Raw genomic sequence first — 24,013 nt, 5'->3', positions numbered from 1 at the left:
TGCTTTTTCCACAGAATACATTAACATTTGATCAACGTGAATATTTCACTATTAAACTAGTGTTTCATAGAAATGCTAGTTTATTTAGTGACTGTCTTCTAGTTATGCTTTTTGTTTTTAAAAATTAGAAATATATGTAATGGTTAAATAATTGTTCTGATTTAATTTGTTCTAATGTAAAATGAATAAAGTTTCTTAATTATAGTCATTGAAAAGAGTTTCATATTTTTCAGATTTATTATTTTAATATTAAGAGAAAATATTAGTATTTGGGTTTTGGGAGGGAAAGCATTTAACTAGTGGGTGAATATATTATTATGTAGTTGATTTAGTTTAGCAGTTAAGCTTATATTACTAGTTAAATTATGATGCATTATTTTAATTATTAACATTGGTTCAATCATGTTAGCTGTCTTAAACTCAGTTTGGTTGTACCATATATTAATTAAATCAACTGTTCATCAATTAGTCTTTATAACAATAGAGGAAATAATATGGCTTTAGATATGTTATAACCTACATCATGAATTTTTCTCTAGGTTCTGATGACTACTTTGAGGTCAATATTTCAACAGACCTAACAGTGAAACATTCTGAGCAAACAAGTGAGAGAAAAGTAAGTGAAGAATTATCAGAAGCTTCAAGAAGCACCAGACCCCAGGCAGTGGTACTTCCTGCTGAAGTTCCATGTGAGGTCAGTAAAGATGGCTTGTTATTTAAGTGGCCATAATATTTTAATGGGTACTGCATGCACTAGAATGTAACTAACACTGGACGCTTCAACATAGTGACATTTCTATCTACTTTGTTCATGGCCGTGTCCTCAGAACCCAGAACAATGTCTAGTTAGTAGACATGTGATACACATTTGTTGAATAATTGAGGATTGAAACATATATGAAAGGGTAATTTTATTAAAAGTAACTTAAAATATTGCAAACACATTTACAATTGCTCTATGTATCAGGCAATTTAAAGGAAAGCTGGATTCATATTAACTAGATTAAAGGTTTTATTTTCATAAAGGGAAATACACTGTTGAATTTGAAAATACTTATTTTTTTAGGACTATTAATTTTTCAATTATAAAATATGTATCAAAGACCTACATTATAAAGTAGAACTATCATAAGTGTAGAAAAACTGGTCCCTTTGGGAATAAAAGTATAATACTCTGGGGAGTGGATTTCTCAGAAGGTGATTCTGTGAATACATATTGCTGACATTTCTTCCTCCTAAGTCTTCACTGTATTGAACTACTAAAATAAGCCTACTTCTAGAGCTTGATCAGAAACTCAGTCTATGTAATCTTCAGACAATTAAAAGATGCTGCAAATGGCATTATTTCATTCTTTTTATGGCTGTGTACTATTCCATTGTATAAATATACTACAACTTCTTTATCCAGTCATCTGTTGATGGACATTCAGGTTGCTTCCATGTCTTGTCTGTGAAACAATGCCATTTGCAGCAGCATGGATGGACCTAGAGATTATCACACTAATTAAGTCATACTTCAGTATGCCAAACAGAGAAAGACAAATATCATATGATATCACTTATATGTAGAGTCTAAAAAATGACACAAATAAACTTATTTACAAAACAGAAACAGACTCACAGACATAGAAGAAAAAAATTTATGGTTACCAAAGGGGGAAGGGGAAGAGGAAGGATAAATTAGGAGTTTGGGATTAGCAGATACAAACTATGATATGTGAAATAGATAAACAACAAGGACCTACTGTATAGCATAGGTAACTATATTCAGTAGCTTTTAATAGCCTATAATGAAAAAGAATGTATGTGTATATATGTGTATATATACGTATATGTAACTGAATCACTATGCTATACACCAGAAATTAACACAATATTGTAAATCAACTATACTCCAATTAAAAATAATAATAATAATGAATAAGTTAAAAAAAAAAAAAGATGCTGGCCCTCAGTGTCCATGGTGTGCTTGAGCAGGAAGAGTCATAGATCCAGGGGAACCTTGAGAGTTGCGTGAAAGATCCTTTGGGTAGCAGCCAGCAGATTTAAGTGACAGGAGCAGCACTTGTCTGCTTACTGGGAGGCATCTTTGGGGAGAGAATGACCTAATCCCGATGGCTCCAGCAGTCCTGGGAGAAGCTGAACATTCTATTCAGTAGGCAAAGCTTAATTCCCTCACCCCCAGACGCCATGCCCAAGCAGGAGAATCACTGGTTTTAAGTTATTATGTTTTCAGTTCCAGAGGAACAAAGACTTCTTTGACACTGCCTTAGAGATCCCAGGAACCTGAACAGGTTTGAGGGAGCCGAGACAGAGGATCAGGCAAGGAAAACTTACAACCTACTTAAGGAAGGGAGATTAGGCCAATAATCAGAAACAGTAGCTCCTACTGAATCAGAAATAATGGAAGAGACAGAAATAAATAGAAGAGGCTGTAACAAAAGAGAAATGAAAACTATTTCCAAGTAGGTAAAGTCAAAGAAAAAACCCTCTGGAACTAAAAATTGCTCACCAAGAATTATGCAATGTGTCTAAATATCTGCTTTTAAAAATATCTGCAAGAGTAAAAGTTGAACAACATAAAACCTTTCCATTATTAAATTTGTAGAGAAATCAAAATCCAAAAATTAAACCCCACTGCCCTCCAATCAGAGATAGCTTGCTCAGATAACTGGGTAGGATCAGGGTTCTTTCTATAGCAGAATTGTTGGCTGTCTTTTATTGATATGGAAATAATTTTTTCAGACACTCTGAAGCTAAATTATTTCAATTCGAAATCTTTCTCCACTTTTTAAACAATCCTAAGAGTTGAAAGTTCACATAAGATTATTTTTGCACCAGCGTCACACACTAAAAAGTTTGAAATAAACTAACCCCTGGACCAAAAAGAGTCATCCCAGTCAAAATCTTGTGTTCTCAGAACCTAGATTTTAGTACAGGCTGAATCCATGTACCAATTTCCAAGCAACACAGGAAAGATCATTTGTATCCAAATAAGTGAAAATCATGTATCATATTTGCCAGGATAACGTTCAGTTCAGTCTGTGTCAATTGCCTGAAAGCACAACCTTTGAACTTATTTCTGAGAAGTCCTCCAAATATTATATTAGGTAGATAGAGATCTCTCAGGAATATGACCTACTCTCCCAGGAAGTGATATTTGAGACTTCCCTGCTATCTTATGAAATCTTGAAATTTACAAGACTATCATTGCCAGTTACCGGGTCTTAATTTGAGATATGCCTCTTCGCACCCTGTATCTTCAGAGTCTGTGAATGCCCCCTTTACAGTTTTGTGTTTCCAGCATCCTGGCACTGAGTTGACTGGTTCGATCTAATGACATCATCTTCATTCTCTCTGATGAATAGCGAGTTCATTTAAATCCCTCCTGATACACCTTGCTGTGGAATCGCATGGGGCTGCGGACCTGCCCCTAGAGACGTGTTCTCCCTGCTCCCTCCTCTGCTCCGGAGAGTCAGCGTTAGTAGGTGGTCTGACTGAGGCAGCAGGTAGTGCTGCTGCTGCTTTTGACCCCAGGGGGCCTGGCAGTTTTGACCCCTCTGCCTCCTCATCTTTCCCAGCATTGTTCTTTCCATGGATTTCAGATTTCCTCGACCTTGAAAATCTTATGCCACTTTAAAAACAGCAGAAAATATTTCTTCTTCCACAGTTTTTTTCATGCACCAGAACATGTGCCTCCAGTGTTCTATTTATGTAAGTTATTCCCTGTCTTTTTAGGAAATACCTAAATGAGTTTTAACAGCTTAAATCTGCTGCTTAACTTGGCCTCTTCTTTTACCTGTTCTAGGATTAGCAAACTTTGTTCTCTATTAGTATTTGTTAAGCTTTTTTGTTGTTGTGGGCCAAGATATTTTTTTTTCTAGCATATTCCTCTTGGTTTTGTCCTGTAGGGTAACTGATCTTGAAAGATATGAAGTCAGTGAATTGTAAGTGTGGCAGACACGTCCATTGTTCACAAATGAATCTTACGCAGTTTTGTCCCTGATGAATAATCCACCTGAGAGGCATTCTTCCATTGGAGTAACATCTAAACCAGAACTATTCGCTATTCGCTAGCTTCCTTTCCCTTTGCTGTGCATTTACGCCAAAGTCCCAGGCTCATTCACTTCTCAGGCAGATTTCCTCAGAGCAGCCGTTCTCGTCTGGCAGAGATCTGGCCCCTTCTCCCCGGGGGCTATTTGGCCAAGTCTGCAGACAGAGTTGCTTGTCATAACTAGGGGATTGCTACTTGCCTTTAGTGGGTGGATGCCAAGGGTGCTGCTAAACCTCCTGTGGTACTCAGGGAGTTCCCATGACAGCAACTTCTCTGCTCCAAAAGTATGAATGGTGCCAAGGTTAAATCCTGCCTCAGATGACAGAGATACATTCATGCCCCTTAAGTATTAGGGCACCTTCAGATCACCTAATAACGGCACCAAGGAGTCAGAGCCCTTCATCAGAGGCATCTCTGCAGCCCGGCCCGTTGTCCTCTGATCTCCTGGTGGAGCTGCGTCATCTGTGAGCAGTGATTCAGTCACTTTTTAAGTGAGTTTTATCTGAAGTTTTAAGAGGGAGCATATGAATATTTTCCTTAGAGGCCCACCCGGACGTCCTGTGGTTTGCCCTCGGATGCCCCTGCCTCTCCTGTTACTTCTGTGAGCACCATCACAGGTCCAGGTGTGGCCTCTACCTGGCTTCTTCTGTAGCACCATCCTCAAGCGCAGTTAAGAGGGAGCTTACTTTCTTCATCTTGTTTTATCTGTGTGGGCAGGACTTCAATATGTTATTCCTTTTGGTAGAATTGGCTGCAGCCTCAGCTTTTCTCCACCCAAAACCTCTTACTTCCTTTAGGAAAGCTAACTGCTCTCTCTTTATTTTTGTATTATTCTACCACTGCTACTGTTCTGATAAGACAAATATATTTTTAAAAGTGATCTGGTCACGTGCTGATGGCTTGAGCAAATTTAATTCTTAAAGTTGCAGTATAACCACAAAAGGCCTTTTAAGGGGCTTTATCCACGTTTGGATCTATATTAATTTCATTGAATTGTTTTTCTATCTGAATGCTAGAACATGGCATACTCCCTAATAAAGGCTTTTATTTTATTTTACCTTTATTGATGTATACCTCAGTGGCTGCAACCATAATATGAATCTCCAAACCCAAATCTGTGCAGACTGCAGATTATGTAATCAATAAATCTAGAGAGACTGAGAGGATGTGAAGAGGTATGGCTCTTAAAGGCCTGTGGGCACCATACAGTAACCTCAGAGATTACCTCCTACCCATTCATTCCTTGATGACGCTGGCTGCAGTTTAAGACGATACACAGACACTAACAGCACTGCTGACTTATTTCTGATACCAAGTCACACACTAGTTCTTGGTAACCAACCTTAAGTTAAAGTCTGATCCTGTGGTTTAATTGAGAAATACAGTAAAAGTAGCGAAAGATTATTGTGTGTTTCAATGCCAGAAATGTGTTGTGATACATCACCCCTTTGGTGGTAGGGTTTTACAATAAGGACAAGATGTTTTTTTCCCTTTAACCAAGTGGTTCTCAAACTAGGCTGCTTACAGGGACTGCTAGGGGAGCTTTTAAAAAGTCATAATGTCTATAGGAAACAAACTTACAGTTACCAGGGGGGAAAGTGGCGGGGGGAGTAAAATTGGGAGTTTGGGATTTGCATATGCTAACTACTGTTTATAAAATAGATAAACAACAAGGTCCTAATGTATGGCACAGGGAACTATATTCAATATCTTGTAATAGCCTATAATGAAAAAAGAATACGAAAAAGAATATATATGTATGTATGTATAACTGAATCGTTATGCTGTATACCAGAAATTAACACAACATTGTAAACTGACTATTTCAATAAAAAAAAAATGTCTGAATCCTACTCCCAGAGTTTCAGATGTAAATGGTCTGGGTTATGGCCTGGATATTGGGAACTTTAAAAGCTTCCCAGGTGATTATGAAGGTGAGAATTAGCAGTAGGTTTGGAATCACAGCCATAGCCTAGTCCTTGTTCTGCTGTCGCGGGTCGGATCAGGGTCCGCTGCGGGAACTCGCACGGTGCTGGCTTACTAAGGCCCGTGCACCCACGCCTGTAGAGCCGTGCCTGTTAGTTATACATATATGAAAAGAGCCACCGTTCTGAGTGCACAAGTCGTAGTAAGCAGACATGATCCACCAGGATCAAAATCCTTCATTACTTGTGCTTAATAATTAATTAAAGCCTTAAGACATCCACCCTGACAAACCAGAAGCTGCACGATCTATGCGTTGGATTATAAGCCAAGTTTCAGCCCTTTTATTGAGGTCTCAAGGTTTGTGACCAATGTAGCAAATCTTTGGAGTTTGGAAGTGCTAATAATTATGGTAACTTCCTCTTTGAGTGCTCAGAATCAAAGAAGGGATAAATAAAGGGATCAGAAAGATTGAGAGCAAAATAGAGGCTTCCTCACTGGTAAAACTAAATGTATGACTGTTTGAGTGTCCTAACAGTTCCTTCATTGAATGAAATGTGCCTATATGATCACATCTTTAATTAAGATGCCCACAATAATTAAGGACAGGGCTGGACAAGGGTAGGCCTACCCTCCGGGAGTGGCCCCCTCCATGCATGGAGATGCAAGATGCAGATGAGCCTGCGAGTCCTGGGGCGGGTAAGAGTAGAGCTGGGCATGCTCGATTGTAAAAATGTCCTGTTTTTGCAGGCTTATTCCATCCGAATTTAAAAATATACACAGATTGCTCTTATGAACGGAATTCTTGCAAGATGCCATGATAATATGAAAAAATAAAAATACCTTCAGGGTGTTTAAAATCTACTCAGGAAGCCAAGACATCGGCATGAAAAAGTTATTAAGACTAGAGGGCATGACTTAGAAGGGTCAAATGAGGAGTACAGGTGTGGAATGCTTTATGATTCCTTCAGAAGCTGTAAAACTCCTCACGGGCCTGAGCTGTAGGGAGGACTTGGGGGCTCGCAAACCTGAGTTGGACCTTGTTGGAGAGGATATGTCTGGGGAACTGGAGGGAGAGTGAGAACTAAAGGGCGTGCCAACATTGCATACAAACAGCACTGATGACCTAATTAGCAGGGCCCGGTGCAAAATGAAAAGGCAGGGACCCTTGTTCAAATTATCAGATTTCAAGCTACGACAGCAGAACATTGAAACAAGTGTAGGACCCTTCCAAGTGCGGGGTGTATAGCTGCAGAGGTCACATGCCATGAAGCTGGTCCCAGGCACAAAGCAAGCGTGAGTGCCGCCTCGGAGCTAGTCAGTATGCTTATCTTTTGTTTAGACCTCTTCTCTGGAAATGGTTGGAAGGTGGAGTCCTGCCCTCTATTAAGGAGACCATCTGATGCATAAGAAGCAGCCTGTGTGGGCACTCCTGCATGAGAATGAGATTGCTGGGTGAATAAACACTGGGAGAGGATGCTCAGGCTACTAAATTTGGAAGGCGAGAGGTCAAAGTTATACAAGAAGGGATGTACTCAGGGAGGAGAACTCCGAAGAACTTTGAAGCAGAGGATGTTGGGGATCTGAGCCCAAGTGAAATGGGAAGTCATTAAAGCTTTGAAGTAAAGTGACGGAGGTGAGCAACAGAGGAACTAAAGAACTGCGCTGGAAGTGAGGTCCTGTGAAGAGAAGATGTCAGACGTGAGGACCAGGCGGGGCTGTATCCTGACATCAGGACTCGGGTGGAGCAGTGCGTCCAGTGTGTCAGGGAGGCACAGGGAGAGAATCAAGGAAGTGTCTCCGATGTGTCAGATGTGTGGGGCCAGAGCAATAGGTGGGCTAGTGGGGTCTTTTCTCAATATGCAATTTAATAGGGTGTGGAGGAATTTAGTTCAAAATATCCTGTGGACAAATACGTGGGAGCATTAGACTCTGGTGAAAAAATGCCTGAGGTGGATGTGTCTCAGCTGAAATGATTTTGTAGCATCAACATATCTGTAGAAACTCTTTAGTACAAAGCATTAAAAATGTAAGTTTTATCGGTGGGTGATTTATGCTTAGGGAGAAAACATTTAAATAAGAGAACTTTGAAATTAATGACTTTCGGGTAAACACGATTTTATAAGAGCATATAAATGAGGTTTCTGTTTATTTTGTGAGGGACTGAAATTCAGTTTGACTTTGAAGAAAGGCTTTGAAAGGTGATATCTGAGATAATCGTAAAAACATATTTCATTTGGGCTATTTTGAAGCATTAAACAGCACAATGTAAAGAAGAATACAGATTTTGAATTTAGAGAGTTCTGATTAATGTTTAGAATGTAACTCAGTATTAGTTACCCTGTTCATAAAAGAGAAAAAGAACAGCCTTCCCTTTTGGCTTTAGGGTGTGTGTGTGTGTGTGTGTGTGTGTGTGTGTTTTGATTAGGATTAGAGGAAATAGCTTTATATAAAAAGTGCTTATCATAATTCCTAGTATAAAACAGATGCTCAATAAATGTTTATTCCTTCCTTTTCTCTGTATTAATTCCAATCTTCTTTTCCCTAATTTTTTTCTAGATTACTTTCAAAATGTTTTCGATAACCTTTTTATCTTACGTACATAGATTTAGCTTTTTCACTTTAATAAAGTCTTGAAACTTTTAGATTTATAGCCTTTATAACCTTTAGATTTGTAACTCAATACCCTTTACTGGTCCACATCATAAATAAAGAGTAACCAGAGAATCTCTGTTAGGTAAGATTTAAAACTACAGTTGACCCTTGAACAGAGGGGGTTTTGAACTTCATGGGTCAATTTATACATGGATTTTCTTCAATTGGGAATACTCCAGTACTGCACAACCTGCAGTTGGTTGAATCTTCGGGTGCTGCGGACGGGAAAGGCCTACTTTAAATTATATAGGGATTTTCTGCTGTGTGGAGGGTTGGTGCCCCTCACACCTGCATTGTTCAAGGGTCACCTGTATTCGACATTTAAAACAATTCATCATATTTAAATTATAAGAAACCTTAAAGCTAACCCTATTCAATCCTCTCATTTGTAGATAAAAATGCCAAGGTCTAGAAAGGTGATGGAAAGGGATTTGGGCAAAAAGGATTTGGTTAGCGATTGAGTTACAGCTCCCTGGAGGTTTGTGAAGTGATGCTCATGGCCTTCAGAGAGACAGCCTCACACAGGGATGTGGGAGAGGAGGAGGGAGAAGCTATGTCCTCACTGCCTTCTCAGTTGCAAAATATGGTGTTGGAGAAAAATATTGAGAGTTCAGTAGACCTGAAGTTGATACACGTAAAATGTTGTGAAAATCACCTTTACATATTTTATTTCTGAGTATGGCTGAGAACATGGACATGCTGGAGACATAATGTGCAACCATGTGTGACCTTTATCACTAATAAATGTAATGGGTTCTTTGGTCAGTGAGAACTCCTTCAAATGCCTAACCGGGTTATATTTTTCATCTTATAGAATCCTGGTGAAATATTTATTATTTTGAGAGATGAAGTAATTGGTGGTACTGTGGAGGTTGAATTTACGTCAAATAGTAAATGCATTAGAACACGGCCAGCTCTCTGGAGTAAGACAGTCTGGTGTATGAAAGCTTTAGGTAAGAAATTTTTTTATGCTTTAATAAGTATAAAACATCATCTTGAGTTTCTTTCAATACATTTATAGTAAAAGGTTTCACTTCCCAACAGAAACTAATATTATTCTGCAGGTGCTTCCTGTGTTTAGCTTTCACATACACAAGGCTGTTATTATTAATCTGGATTCGCAAAAGCACAAATGTGTAAATTATGAGAAGTCCGCTTGTGTACCATGTGGTGAAATGACAGCCAGTAACATCACATATTTTCAGTCATGTCAGCAGAGAACACTTCAGTGTAAGTCAACTGTTAAATATAGAACTAAAATTATTTGCTTTATTGTAACAGGATTAGCAGACATTTGGATTTTCACTTGTAATTTTCTCTTTTTTCCCTTTTTTTTTTTTTTGGCCATGACCCTGAGTATATTTTTGATTGTTTGGAAAGCATAATTCTTTTTCCTTATTTTATCATCATTGTACCAGTTCTAAATACAATCTCCCCTCTTTTCCTTATTTAATTTATGAAGCTAATCATTTTATTACCCAACATTGCTTCAACATGATAAATTATATCAGATTTAAAATTCCAGGTGGAAGAGCCACACTTGCCATAATAATTGGACTAAAATTGAAATCTAATGTATTAACTTCTGAATGTTTTGATATAAATGTAGGACTACTTTGTTTTTGAATTTATGGTGTCCTTTTATAGTCAGACAATAAAAGTACCTTGTAAAACTTTGTAAATACAAACTTCATAGGGTATTTTAAAGCACAGATATATTCAATCTTATTATTAATTTGGAAATGTAGTAAAATATTTAAAATTAAAGAGTATGTCAAATGTATCCTTTGCTTTTTTGTTTTCCTTTTTAAATGTAGCTGTTATGAAATCGATTCATTTACAAAGCATTTAAAAAACTTTTCTATTGTGTTATGTAAAGCATGTGTCTCCTCTTTGGATTACCTTGCATAGCTTAGGTCAGAGTTGGATTATATAGAAGAAAGACTCTACACCAGCCATGTACAAGCATTTCAGACACTGCTTCCTGTCATGGGAAAGGATATGCAGAAGTGAAAGGAGGAAGAGCTCTCTGTGCCTCCTTCCTTTCTCTTTCAAATTCCCCTACTTCCGTATGCCACATTTTAAAATGATTTAATGAACAATAATTTCTAACTAATTAGTTTAGAAGTTAAACTAAGTCTAGTTAGACTAAAATCAATGTAGAAAAATCAATATTGCAAATTAAGAAGTACTTAGATAATGTGTCCTAAATAGCAAATCAAAATGTCAAATTAAAATCAGTCACATTAAGATTTTATGTTTAGTTTACTTTGTAGCTAAGAACAGTGCAAAGAATAAAATGTCAAAGTTCAGATGTTTTTCAGAAAAGCAGGAAACTGTTATTCTATATTTTCCAATAAATACCAGGCCATAATATTATGTGTGTGGTTGAAGAGCAAATTTGTAGTATACATAAATAAATAAACAAATAAATAAATAAGTCGCTGTTTACCAGTTATGCTAATTAAATCTCTCCAACTCTTTTTTTCAACTAGATATTCTGTAAGCTAGTGAGGAATTTTCTTACAGACTGTTGGCTGCTATGTAGCCATATATAGTGTTGAAGAAAAATTAATCAGGAGGTCTAAGAAAGAAATGGAAAATTTTATTTGAGCCAAATTTCGATATTATAACCCAGGAAGAGCATCTCACAAAACTTTGAGAATTGTTCTGCCCATTAGAAGTCAAGGTACAAGTTATTTAAGTTTTCTGAGACAGAGGGCTGCACATCAAATGTCATATTGTTGACAGCTTACATAATCCAGACCTAAGTGGCATAGTGGTGGGTCATGTGACCCCGTACAAAATCAAGGAGAAATGTTATCTTTTAAGGAGTTGTCTTGTTGATGCTGGGAGAATGTTGCTCTTTATGGTTGAGCAGGTTTTCCTGCAGATGGGGGATGTTTGGCTGATGCATAATGCAGATACACAGTGCATAGTGTGGGGAGAGAGGAGGCAGATGGACAGAGAAAATATTTTTATGTTAAAAATTTTTTTGTCTTGCCATAAAGTAAGAATTTTATTCATAATAGGAAAGTTCCATGAATACATACGGGAATACATCTCAGCAGAGATGGCCCCAGGTACCTTCTCTGTCTCATGGCACTGTTTCTTGAAATTCTTTGAACCCTAGCAAGAACTACATTTTACATCATGACCCAGCACATATGCATAAATACGTAATGAAAACAAAGGATTTAAAAGCAACACTTAGACTGACAGTTTCGGCCCTGACATGGAAAGAGCTTGGAAGTTGCCGCTCCCATTCTTACAAGACAAAGCTGAACAAACTGAAAATCTGTGTTTTTTCTTGAACTCCTCAGAGAACTAAGATTGCAGGGCAAACGACCATCCCAAAATCTGGAAAGAAAGGTAAATAGAGTGGCATCTGAGATCTGCTTACCTGAAGCAGAAGTGGTAGGAGCACTTAAACAGTAATTTTGATGAATTGCTGAAGAGGCTGAGTGTGGACTAGCTTGAGAATAAGAAACTCTTGGGGGCTATAGTTTATGAGACACCTATAATTTGGGGGAATTTACCTCCAGGAACCCCTCCAGGTTCACATAGTGAATGTCTAAGACACACTCCCTGCAGGCTCTGTTGGGTCAGAGGAAAAGTAATCCTGGGGAAGGACTCCCAGCATGTTCTCTATAACAAAGGTCTCCTCTTCAGGGGAACCGCTTTATCAGAGCCTTGTCCCCGCCGGGTAAGAGCATCCACCCCCGTGTAGCCCCCTCCAGCCTTCCTGTCTCCCTGAAGGTGGGGAGGGAAAGGGTATGCCATGGCAGGAACACTCGTGAAGGTCGCAGCTGAAAGGCCCACTAAAAAACGAAGACTTAATCATAAGATTAGAGTGCTTCCCCTCCCTGCAACCTGACCACCACCACAGCGGGGTCCCAGTGAGGCAGCAGTGGGTTACCCTTGAAAGTGTGCAAGATGCAGAATCTTTCTGAGGAGGAGTACTTGGGGAAGCACAAAGTCAAGAGGAAGACAAGGACAACAGAGGAATTCGAAGCCCCTGGCACCTACAGCTTCAGCAAACAGTGAATATAGCCCAGCTCTAGCCAGATGACTCCCACTACGTGTCTACCTGTTTCAGTTCTTGTATCAGACACAATTTGTCTGATTTTCATAAGAAATTATAAGACATGCCAAAAAGCAAGGGGGAAACATAGTCTAAAGAAATAAAACACGCATCAGACCAGACATATATGACACAGATGTTGGAATTATCAGACAGGGAATTTTATATAACTATGATTAATATGTTGAGAGTTATAATGCAAAAGTAGATAACATGCCGGAGCATATGGATAATGTAAGCAGAGAGAAAGATACTTTATTTCTTTTCATTTTTTTCCAGTGTTAGAGCTGACTGAATTGATGCCATGGATTACTAGTGGGTTACAAACTACAGCTGGAAAAACCAATCTTTGGAGCTGCCCTGGCCAGTGTTGTAGCCACTGGCCACATCTGCGTATTTAAACTTTCTTTAAATAAAATTTAAATTTCAGTTGTTCAGTTGCATTAACCATATTTCAAGTGCTTCATTGGAACATATCCATCCTCTCAGGAAGTTTGATTGGACAGCACTGGTAGTGCAGTAGAGTTCTTTTTTTCTACACCAATTATGGAGTAAGAGAGAGTGCCCAGTGCATTCTGATAGGCTAGTGATCTGTCCAGAATCTGTGGTGTAGCCGAGGAAACACTTAACTGGTGGCTAGGAGAGCTGTTTTTATTCTTTACTGAGCAACTAACTTGACACAAGTTTCTCAGTCAGTTTTCTTGTTGATAAAATAGCTTCTCTATTCACATTTCAAGTACTCAGTTGCTTAGAGATACAGGAGATAAGGTACAAGACAACACTTTGAGACCCAAATGAGCAACAAAGGGTCAGTCTCTCCCTCTAGCAATTCCCTTAAATGTAAAGAGTGTTTTGTCTGGAATAACCCACGTTCAGCTTCTGAATGGGGTATAATAAACCATCTAAAAACTTCCTTCTCTTCCTTGTAGGGAAGAGAATTGAGGGGTCCGTCTTTCTCTATAAATATTGTACTCATGCTGTTCCCGCTCTTCTCCTCGTCATCTGTTTCCCTCTCCTGATAGAAAGTGTCCCCTTTCATCCTTGGGAAATCATACTCAAGAGCACTCCCAATTCTGTGTCAGCTCATGTACCCATCAGTGACAGCCAGGGAAGGAAATGATCTCAGTCAGTATCTCATACCATCTAATAATAGTCTATACGGATTTAAGTCTTTGAAAAATGTTTGCTATACTTACTTAAATACCAAATTAAAATGGAGGGATCTAAAACTGAAGTGGAAACATACCAGGGACCCTCCCCACTCTCAGGGATTTTTTTGAAGAATATTTGATGCATCAGATTCAGGAGATGGCCTCCATCTGTCCAGTCTCTTTCCATTCTAGAAAAATTGCTCATATGACTTCTTTTTTGATCACCTTGCTCATGACGTAATCAGTCACATGACTTAAAATGTGATTTGCTCTCTGTAGATGTTCTCTTGTGCTATACCCAGAGCCTCCCATACTGAGTTTGGCTGGTGTTGTGAGCTGGTGTGGCATCTTCACAATACTGGCAAGATGCAGGCTTATTTCTAGTCACCATTCCATAGTCCCAAGGGTGTGGCCATGATCGTGATGGAGCAAGACAGCTGCTAAGACTTTTGCTATCACACCTGTATTCCAAGCAGTGTGATGAAGCAAGGTGTGCTGGAACCAGTGCATATCGGATTGCAAGAGCCAGTTCTATGCATCTCTTCCCTACTTCATATTCAGTGATATTACCTTGTATATTACTGTTCTTGTGATACAGGAAAATGGAGCGTGAGAGGATGGCCATGTCACAGGTCCCAGGCATAAAGGTAGATTTATTCAGAGAGATACACACTCCATAGACAGAGCATGGGCTGTCTCCAGAGGTGAGAGAGAGCAACCACGAGTGCTCCCATTATTCCAACTACCTTGGGGAAGGAGCTGGGATACCCAGGAACTGGGTCACTATCCACTTTTTGACCTTTTACAGTCAGCCTCAGAACTTCCATGGTGCCTGTGAGAGTGCCATTTACCATGCTAATATATTACATGAGCATATAATAATAATAATAACATAGTGAAGCTCAAGTTCTGCTGGAGTTTACTCTTCCGCCATCTTGGTGCTAATGGCCGTGTCATTCTTTTAATGGTCATGCCCCTGCCTCCTACCCTCCTGTCTCACTTGGGCTGCCATAACAAAATGCCACAGACTGGGTAATTTCACATTTCTGGAAGCTGGAAGTCTAAGATCAGGGGGCCAGAAGTTGGTTTATGGTGAGACCTCTTTCCTGGGCTTGCAGATGGCCACCTGCTTGCTCTGTCTTCATGTGGCCTTTTCTCTATGTATATGCTCTCTGGTGACTCTTCTTCTTATAAAGACGCTGGGCCTATTAGATAAGGGCCCCATCATTATGACTTCAGTTTAACCTTAATTACCTCTTAAAGGCCTTATCTTGTCTCCAGTTGGTCTGGAGGTTAAAGCTTCAACGTGTGAGTTTTAGGGGACACAGTTCTGTCCATGACACTTTAGTAGCTTGAAGTCAGCTAAGTGGTGTCTTTCTCTTCTGATGCAGTTCCACATCTTTACCTGATTTTTTTCGTTTGGGAAAATATGCTCTAAATTTACCTTCTTCCCTTTCCTTTCAGGGCAATAACTTGATATAGTCATTATTACTTTGTTTTCTAAAAACCTCACCTTCCTAATGGTGTCCACAGGTTTGTCTGTGACAAGGACTGTTTTGTGTTAGAGGAATTTGAAGTTCCTATAGTCCAAGTTTATGCCAAAACTTATGGAAATATATTTAATGGCTTTAAACTAGAAGTATTAATTAATTTTTACCCAGAAGGAGGAGAGTACTCCTCTGGTACCTGCAACTCAGGCAGAAAACTATTTTACACAGCAGGGGGACAACCAATTAAAAGTTGAAAGGAATGTAAAATGTAGCCACAAAGATAAAGAATCTCTTTATTAATTAAGAGACTATGTTCTGGATAATGTAAACTATAACTTCTTATTTCATTTAAAAAGCAAGAAAAATACTTCAGGATGTGCTAAATATTATGTAGAACATGCTCATAAAAATAACAACAGTTAAGAAATTTTTCTAAATGTAGTTCAAGAAGATAATTTTAACATATATTATTAAACTTGATATTAATTTTTAGACGTGCCCAAGGTTTTAAAGCCACCAATATCTATTTAATAATAATGTTCTAATCAATGAGAGTTATGTTGATTTCAGTTCCCATGGAAACTTTAGGTGGGTTCAGGTAAGGATTACTGTGTTGTAAAGGGCTAAAATTGGTTGGTAAAGGAGCACAGTTTCTCAGGCACATGAAAATAGAAAGCAGAAAAACTCTAAAGTTAGTGTATTTGTGACATATATATTTTTATGGAAATAGTGACGATAGTTCTGGCTATTCAGAAATATCTTTGGATTATATTTTCCATAAATTACTTAAGTTTGTCCCTCACCTGGAAGGTTAGACCAATTAAATCCTGGAGACAGGAAGGGTTGACAAAGGTCCTTAATGGCCTAGAACTTGAGATTTGAAACTTAAATAGAGTTCTTTTTTAACCACTGCTCTTCTGTAAGTGTACTTTATTGTGTATCTACATCTGATGAGGGCAAGGTGTTCCATCTCTCTCTTCTATTTGAGTCTTTAAATTAATTGATTTTAATTTTTAATTGAAGCACTATAAAATGTAGACAGCATAGTGACACAGTTAAAGTAAAACAATGCTCAAGCTGTACATAGTTCTGGTCATGAAAAATCCAATTCAATTATAAAGTTATTAAGGAGGGTCTCCCAACCAGATGAATCCATAAGAGTCCTTCCTCATATGTAGGTAGAAACAATAATTAGGCCTTGATTTAATAAATGACATTTGATAGATACGAAAATATGCACAGTAAAGACGTTACTTCAAATGGCCACACTGGAGGATTACTCTGAAATCAACATCATTATCCGTAGAGCTAATGGTAAAATTTTGAGTCAACTTGTGACTCAAGATATCGGAAGTCAATCAGTTCATTCTCATGTTAAATTCTAATAAATCAGAATATTTTAAGTATCCTGTATCAGAGAACTACCAAGCAAATAGTCTCACTGTATATTTTTCATGATTCACCACCTGACATTCTTTCAGAAAGTTAACACCTCATTGTAAAGTTCTTAATCTCTTTTCTGATAAAATCAATATTTTCTTTAAAATCATCTCTATGAAATCAACTGAATTTGATTTCATTTCACTCCAGTAACTCCACACCCCCTTTATATACATACACAGCTGTAGTGATGAGGTGTGCATTACAACATTCAGTGTTTTTAAAATTTCTCTTACTTTCTCTATTGCATGAATACTTACTTTTGGAATAGAGAACTTTTCTACATACATTTTCTTTATAATACAGGTTAAGTAACTGATCAAGCAATATGAGAGGAGGAAATTCAACTTCTTGATCTAGTTAAAGTTAAGATTGTTGGCTTTGAATTTCTCTGAGCGCTATTATCAGGGTTCTTTAACTTCTTCAGGAGATAAAGAAAAATTAATGCTTAAACATTAAGAACTTTTAATTATTAGAGTTTCATCAAGTGGCTTTTGGTCTTGTACTTAATGGCTTATTCCACACCCCAGATGTTTGGGTGACAGTTTTCCAGGAGAATTTGGGAAATAGCTCTGTGACAAAGAGTGAAAGATTTTCAAGTGTGTTCGGCAAATGAATTTAAAGAGCTAAGTTTTGCTTACTTTTGTTACAATAAAACCTAATAACTATTCCATTGAAGTGATTATTTAATGTCATTCTTTCCTGGAGAGCACTTTAATTCTGTTGGTAGGTTACAGCAGAGTTTACAACATGGTGTATCTGTCACTTTGAACAACTTGTTCACAAAAAGGCTTTAGATGAATGGATGGTGCAAATAGTACTTAAACAGAGGAGCATGAAACATTGCCTTCCCAAAGGTTTTTCATTGTAATCAGCTGAATAAAAGTTCTGCAGTTTCAATTAACTCAATTCCTTTTTCCAAACAATTTTGAGAAACTTCCGTGTAATTAATGGGAGCTTTCTTCCTCAGATTAATAGTAAATATCTAACTTTTAATGAATGACTTTATTGTTCTAAATTCTAAAGCATTGCATAGAGGTGATAAAAGACTACTTCAAAAAAAGGAAGGTAAAAGTTAGGGGGAAAGATTTAGTGCTTTGCTTTCATTATAATTGTAGCATATGTTTTTATCTTTTAAGTTTTTTTTTAAGCAATTAAGTCCAAAATTATACATCCAATTTTTGGTTTCTAACTACTAAGGATAAAAAAGAAAACAATTCAGTGCTAGAAGTTAGTTAAAATTGTTACAAACCTTAAAGCCTGCCTTCATATTCTCTAAGAGATATAATAATGTGATACGTGCATTTATATACTCAGCTCCTAACTATCCTTTGTGTTTTATAAGATTTTCCTGCTGGCTCTGTCAATGTCAGTGTCTACTGTGATGGAATCATTAAGGCCACAACAGAGATTAAATACTATACAACAGCAAAAGCTATGAAATGCCTATTGGAAGTGGCAGGTCCAGCAGATGGTGTGTGCCAGGTAAGTTGATGTTTCCATGAAACTGATAATAAGCTAAAGAGCTAATGTGGGATAAACTAATGCTTACTTTGATTTAAAGTCTGAATGTTGCTTGAATAAGAATGAATTACTGATCAATAGGAAAAAAAGAAACTGACCTCCATGGTGCAGAGATGTAGATGAATTAACTTGCTTAAGTCTAGTCTTTCCAGATAATGTCACTGAGAGACAGATTATCCATTACAAAAAAGCTGTTGTGATAAGTTCATTTTAAAGCTGTCACCGACCAGATAAAGAAAGACAGAAGGATTAAAGAGAACTCTTAAAACATGAATTTCCTCTTTGCCCAGATGTGGGCAAAACAAGATAAAAGAAGCTTTCAGGTTAAGGAATCAGACAAACCAAGAATACCCCCAAAAAGGAAGTGTGTGGCGTTAATCTAGAAATTGTTATTTCCATGAGGAAATTTCCAAGCTCAGTGTATGTTTTTCTTAGTTTCATTTATCACTGTTGTCTGATAGTGAAAGTTACTGCTTTAAATGAACACTGTATATTGAAATTCCAGAAATACTGAACTTTTCTGGGAACTAGGCAAAGAGACATTTTCAAGCCCCAGGTTGTTTCTCTAGTGTAACAAAGTATTACTCAGCAATGGTGACTTGGTGCGGAGTTTCTCTTCCTCTCTAAGGCCCTTGATTGAGACATTTTCCAGTAACAAGTAAGTACTGTGAGTGCCTTGCCCTCATTGACTTAGAATATAACAATTATATTTGGATTAATCTTAAGCCATTAGTTTAATTTCTACATTTGGCTTTATTTTGTTGTTGCCGGACCCACTTTCAGTAGAGAGAAAGCTTGCTTACTGTGGAACTTTGATCGTTTCTGTGCTTCTTCCATCAAATTTTCAGAGTGAGATAAATTCCTTTCTTTTCATAGCTACTTGATAATTAGAATTTTAACCTTGCTTAATTGCCTTTTTTTTTTTTTTTTTACCCTCCAGGGAGGGAGAGAGTAGAATAGAGGCTAAGAGAGAGAGAGTTGAATTGGACATTGGGTCTTCAGATTACCACAAAGCACTCCGTAAGACTTGTAACAAAACTGTCAGTGATGGTGATGGTGACAGGCTGTCCTAAAGCCTTATATACATTTGAACTAGTTTGGAATTTGAGGCTTTGTTATTTATTTTGTGTGACATATTTTTCTGTTAGGGTTCTCCTTTATGAATGACATATTTTAGAACAGTGGAAAAGGTAAAATGTCTTAGGGAAGGACAGGAAGTAAAATACCATTTATCAATCTGGAGAGTCAGGACATTCAGTAAAACGTCTATATTGTAATTGCAAAGCAACAACAAAAGTAATAGCTTGAAATACAGATAGTTTCGTTTCCCTGTGTCATATCTACCTTACCCTCTACTTTAAAAAATCTTTAATCATTACAAAAAGACTAATAAAGGTGATGTATTGCATTTTGGTATTCAGTTAGCATAGAAGTGAAGTGGTCCCCCAGACACATTTTTGTGTTGTTAAGCCTTTGGGGAGGAAAAAAAACCCTTGTGTATATAGTAAAACTTAAATGTAATTAATGATTCTTGGACAGTTTTTCTAAATGTTGTGATATCCAAGCCATGATTTCTTCTACAGCTTTGAATGAATAAAAGTAGTGGGGGTTTTTTTGCACAATTTTTAGGTAACTAGAAAATGCTTTGTTTCATTTTTGTCCTCAGTGTCAGAAATGAGAGATAACAAAGGGTTTCTCCCCTCTGCCAAGCCCTGGTGACCAGTGAAAGGAAGGATGTTGAACAGTGACAGCTTGATTCAGGCTTTTACTCTCAGAAACAAGCCACTTTAAACCTGAGATTTGAATACTGAGAGGTAGACTTATTTAAGCTGGTGACAGCAGACCACAGCTTGACAAGAGACACTAAGATTAGGGTTAATATATACAGTGTAAGATAGGTTTAGAGGTTTTGCTGCAGTCAGGAGGGAACCTAGATGTGCTGTGGAGTTAGATCAAACAAATTCCAAGACTGAGATCTCAGACCAGACCGAGCTACACCATCACAACCCTGACAGAGGGAAGGTGCAATTCAGTCTCCATCACATCTTGGACTAGGTGTGACATGGGGCTCTCACCCAGTGGCATCTGGACCCCATGCGTTATCCCTGCCATGAATTCACCGAGATGGTGAAATTCAAACTCCACCCTTGATGACAAAGAAGGAACTGCAGGGACACCAAGGAACCTTGGTGTGTTTTAGGGTTACGTGGTCTTGAAGGAGGTGCGCCAGCCCACTCTGTGCTTATTATCCTTGCTGGCATTTGGTTGTTCCTTACGACATTAGGCTTTTGGCTCATGGAGATTATATTTTAAAAGTTGCGTAATAAGCTGTGCTTTTCCTCTCCAGCATACAACATTACAGTAATTGTTTCTTTTATGTGCTGCTCTGCCACTTCAATTGGGAGATTTGAGTATTTCACAGATAGTCCACTGAACATCTCTTTTCAAGGAACAGCATACATTGTAATTTTATTCACCATAGTTACTGTGTATTTGTAAGAACACATACCAGCAGACTTCACAGGTTTTTTTTGTTTGGTTTTGTTTTGTTTTTTTAATAGTCTATCTACTCCACTGAAACGGTATACTCTAAGAGCTGTCCTGAGTTTTCCTGTAAATTTTAATGGCAGGTGTAATCTAAGTAATCCTTAAAATCGGTAATAAGATACTTCCTGTAATCATTTAAAAGCTATTGGACATATAATAACATGAACATTCTGTAAATTTGAGGAAAGGAATAATAATAAGGAATCTGTGAGTTTTATTTTTTAATAATCCTCAAATTTGTAGTAAGAGACTTTCTAGTATCATTTAAAAGCTATCGGGCATACAGCACAATGGCTATTCTGTGAATTTGAGAAAATAAACGATAATGAGAAATTTGGTTTTCTTAGTTTATTTTTAATGATCTCCATTAGGTTTTGTAGAATAGTTTACCTAAACCAGCTTAATTATCTGCTTCCTAAATCATTTCGCCTTTTTTGAATAGGTGCTAAATCCCAGGACATACCCTCATAAAGGTACAGTTTCCAGAGCATCACCTAAAACAGTGACTTGAAGAGCAATTCAGATGAAAAATCCAAAGCCCAATTTGGGAAGATAATTAGAATTCAGGTACTAGTGTTAGAAAAACTAGTAATTCCTATTTAACTGAGATCATTAAAACCTTTAAGACTTCCGTCTTACTTACAAGTGTCTAGGGGCAACGATAAAGTTAACTTTGTATAAGAACAACCAGACACAATATAAAAACCAGATTTGCTCCAAATGCTGAAAGAACATAGCAATTATGATCAAAACATTAGGGTCCTATTTATTAAGAGTTTTTGAAATGGGACCAAATAATTTTTATTAATTGTATTTCTTAATGGTAAAAAGGTATCTTTGTGTTGCATGTACTTTTCATCCTACATGTTTTACTTTATACCTGTTGAAATCTTACATTCATCTTCATGTTAGGTGCTCTTTATTTCCAGTTTTTCTTGAATTGTTATATTACTCAATCTTTGGTGTACTGCCTGCAAAATTTAATGCTGTGTGAAGCCAGATGGGGTTGGGGCGAGGGGAGATATGGACTGAGGGAACTCATATCATGAGGAATTTCCCATAAAGGCTGGTTTCTTCATGAAATTGGAGCTCAAGCTCTAGCAGTTGTCTCCCTTAAAAGTTCTCAGGGGCTTCTCCCTTTCTGAGAGATACTGGGAACTCCCAGGCCTTCCAGTAATTTTTTTTTTTTAGGTCCTTCTCACCCTCAAACGACTAATGGACATTTCCCTTCCTCTTTTCATCAGCTCCTATTGAAAAGAGGTACAAATGTACCTGGTTTCTAAACTATACTTCACCATAACGCCAGTGTTACCTAAGACAGACCCTTGCTACAAACTTCCAGTGCTCACAGGGTAAGGTCCAAACTCCTGTGAATGACACACAACGCTTAAGGGTCACAAACTGTTTCCGACATCAGCTCCTGCTACAGCTTGCCTCCTTGTCTTCTCAGCTCTCTCCGTGGCTCCTGTGTTCCAGCCTCGGGATTGCTCCCTCTTCTAGAACATTGTGCCAGTTCCTCCCACTGCCCCTTCTTTAAGGCATGGGCACTGTGTTCTTTATCTTTGCATGCGCAGTGACTTCACACAACTGGTTCCTGACACATGCAACACAACTGACGCTTACTATTTTAAAAATGGGTAAACATAATGATTACTTCTTTCTAATGCTATTTGAAAAAAAAGTAAAAAAGTATAGTATATGCATATAAATAAGATAGAGAAATGAAAACTGCCCTTTTAAAGTACACATTTATTTATAAAACTATAGAAATGAATCTGATGCTTATAAAAGTAAAGAACTCTCAGAGGCCCATAATACTAGAAAAGTGAAGAATTTGTGCTTCTGAACTTTTCTTCATGTCCTACTTAGGCATGAACTCCATGTTAACATACTTCATTACTGACTTTTAACAGCTGTAAAATTCCAGATTTCAGTCTTACCTTTCTTTCGAATGTTAAGGAAATATTTACCACTCAAAAATGACTAACATCTTACCTCTCTTTCAAAAGGCTGCACAATATCTTTCATTTTGCTTCCTGGAAAGTGTCAGTGTGGCATAAGAGAAATAGCTCTGGCCAGGACAGGAGCAGGAGTTAGATTATTTGACTGAATCAGCAATCACTTACTTCATGAGAGCTCATTTTCCTTAATGCTAGAGGAATTTCCTCATGTGAACAATGAAAAAGCTAGAGTATATGACTTTCAAGGTCATTTCTAACTCAAATATTTCATAATTGTATGCCAAGAAAAATACTTACTTAGGTTGGGAATTAAGACTGTTCTTCGTTAAAGAGGATTGACTTACAAATGCATGGGCTCTCCATGTAGCCCTTATTTCCATTTTATTTGCATTTATTCTTAGCCCCCCTCTTCCCTAGAGAAGAACGAAGTGATTTGAGCTTCCTGTGTCTTTGATCCGTTTTATTACTTGTTCTATATTTCTGATGAAAGACTTGTAATCAGAGAAAGAACAGTCAAATAAAATGCAATTTGGAGATTGATTTTTGGAGATTTTGCAATTTGGAGATTTACAATTTGGAGATTCATTTATTTGGGGATTTATGTTTGTACTCCTTGTTAGAATGGACCAATAAGAATAAGGCATATCTATTGAACTTTGTATTTTACTGATAAAATAAGCAACACTTCCTTTGTGCTGTATCTCCACCTGTCATAGTGGTGAAGCAAAGGTTAGTGATGCCTGATGAGGGTGGTTCAGACTTAATGCTTATACTCACCTCAGTTACAAATCACTGAATCAAACAGGAACGTAATCCCACTTAGTACACCCATCCACTTATTCAGAGAAAAACAGATAAATTAGTAAACTTTAATGGCAGATACAGCAGCTGTTTTAAGGAAAAGAAAACTTCTGAGTGCAGGTACTTAGCCATTAACACAGCTATATTGTTGTTTCTCTACAATTCTTTATCTTGTAAACCGTCTCAGTCCATTTTCCTGGTTACTGGTCCCATCTGTTTCAGCTTATGTTTAGCTACTGTTTAGAACATATTTTATTAATGACTTCTTAATCTTTAGTTTTTGCTCACTTGGTGGAAATAAATACTTCCTTCGATTTTTATTTCTTCCATCCTAAAGCTTCTCTCTTGCTTCTTACATCCCCTCTCTTCCTGTCACTGGAACT

General features: G+C 37.6%; 1 protein-coding gene across 14 annotated transcripts in view; it reads left to right on the top strand.

Moving 5' to 3' along the window:
- BANK1 (B cell scaffold protein with ankyrin repeats 1) overlaps window positions 1-24,013 on the top strand; it is a 551,109-nt gene that overhangs the window by 339,214 nt on the left and 187,882 nt on the right. For all 14 annotated transcript variants that reach the window (XM_072939857.1, XM_072939872.1, XM_072939893.1 and 11 more), the window contains 3 exons: window positions 540-694; window positions 9,447-9,585; window positions 18,143-18,282. In XM_072939857.1, coding sequence (XP_072795958.1) covers window positions 540-694; window positions 9,447-9,585; window positions 18,143-18,282 — 434 coding nt within the window. The remainder of the gene's footprint in view (window positions 1-539; window positions 695-9,446; window positions 9,586-18,142; window positions 18,283-24,013) is intronic.

This window comes from Vicugna pacos, chromosome 2, assembly GCF_048564905.1.
Source record: "Vicugna pacos chromosome 2, VicPac4, whole genome shotgun sequence".
NCBI lineage: Eukaryota > Metazoa > Chordata > Mammalia > Artiodactyla > Camelidae > Vicugna > Vicugna pacos.
Note: the sequence above shows the minus strand (reverse complement) of the source record. Positions and strands in the feature narration are given on the sequence as shown.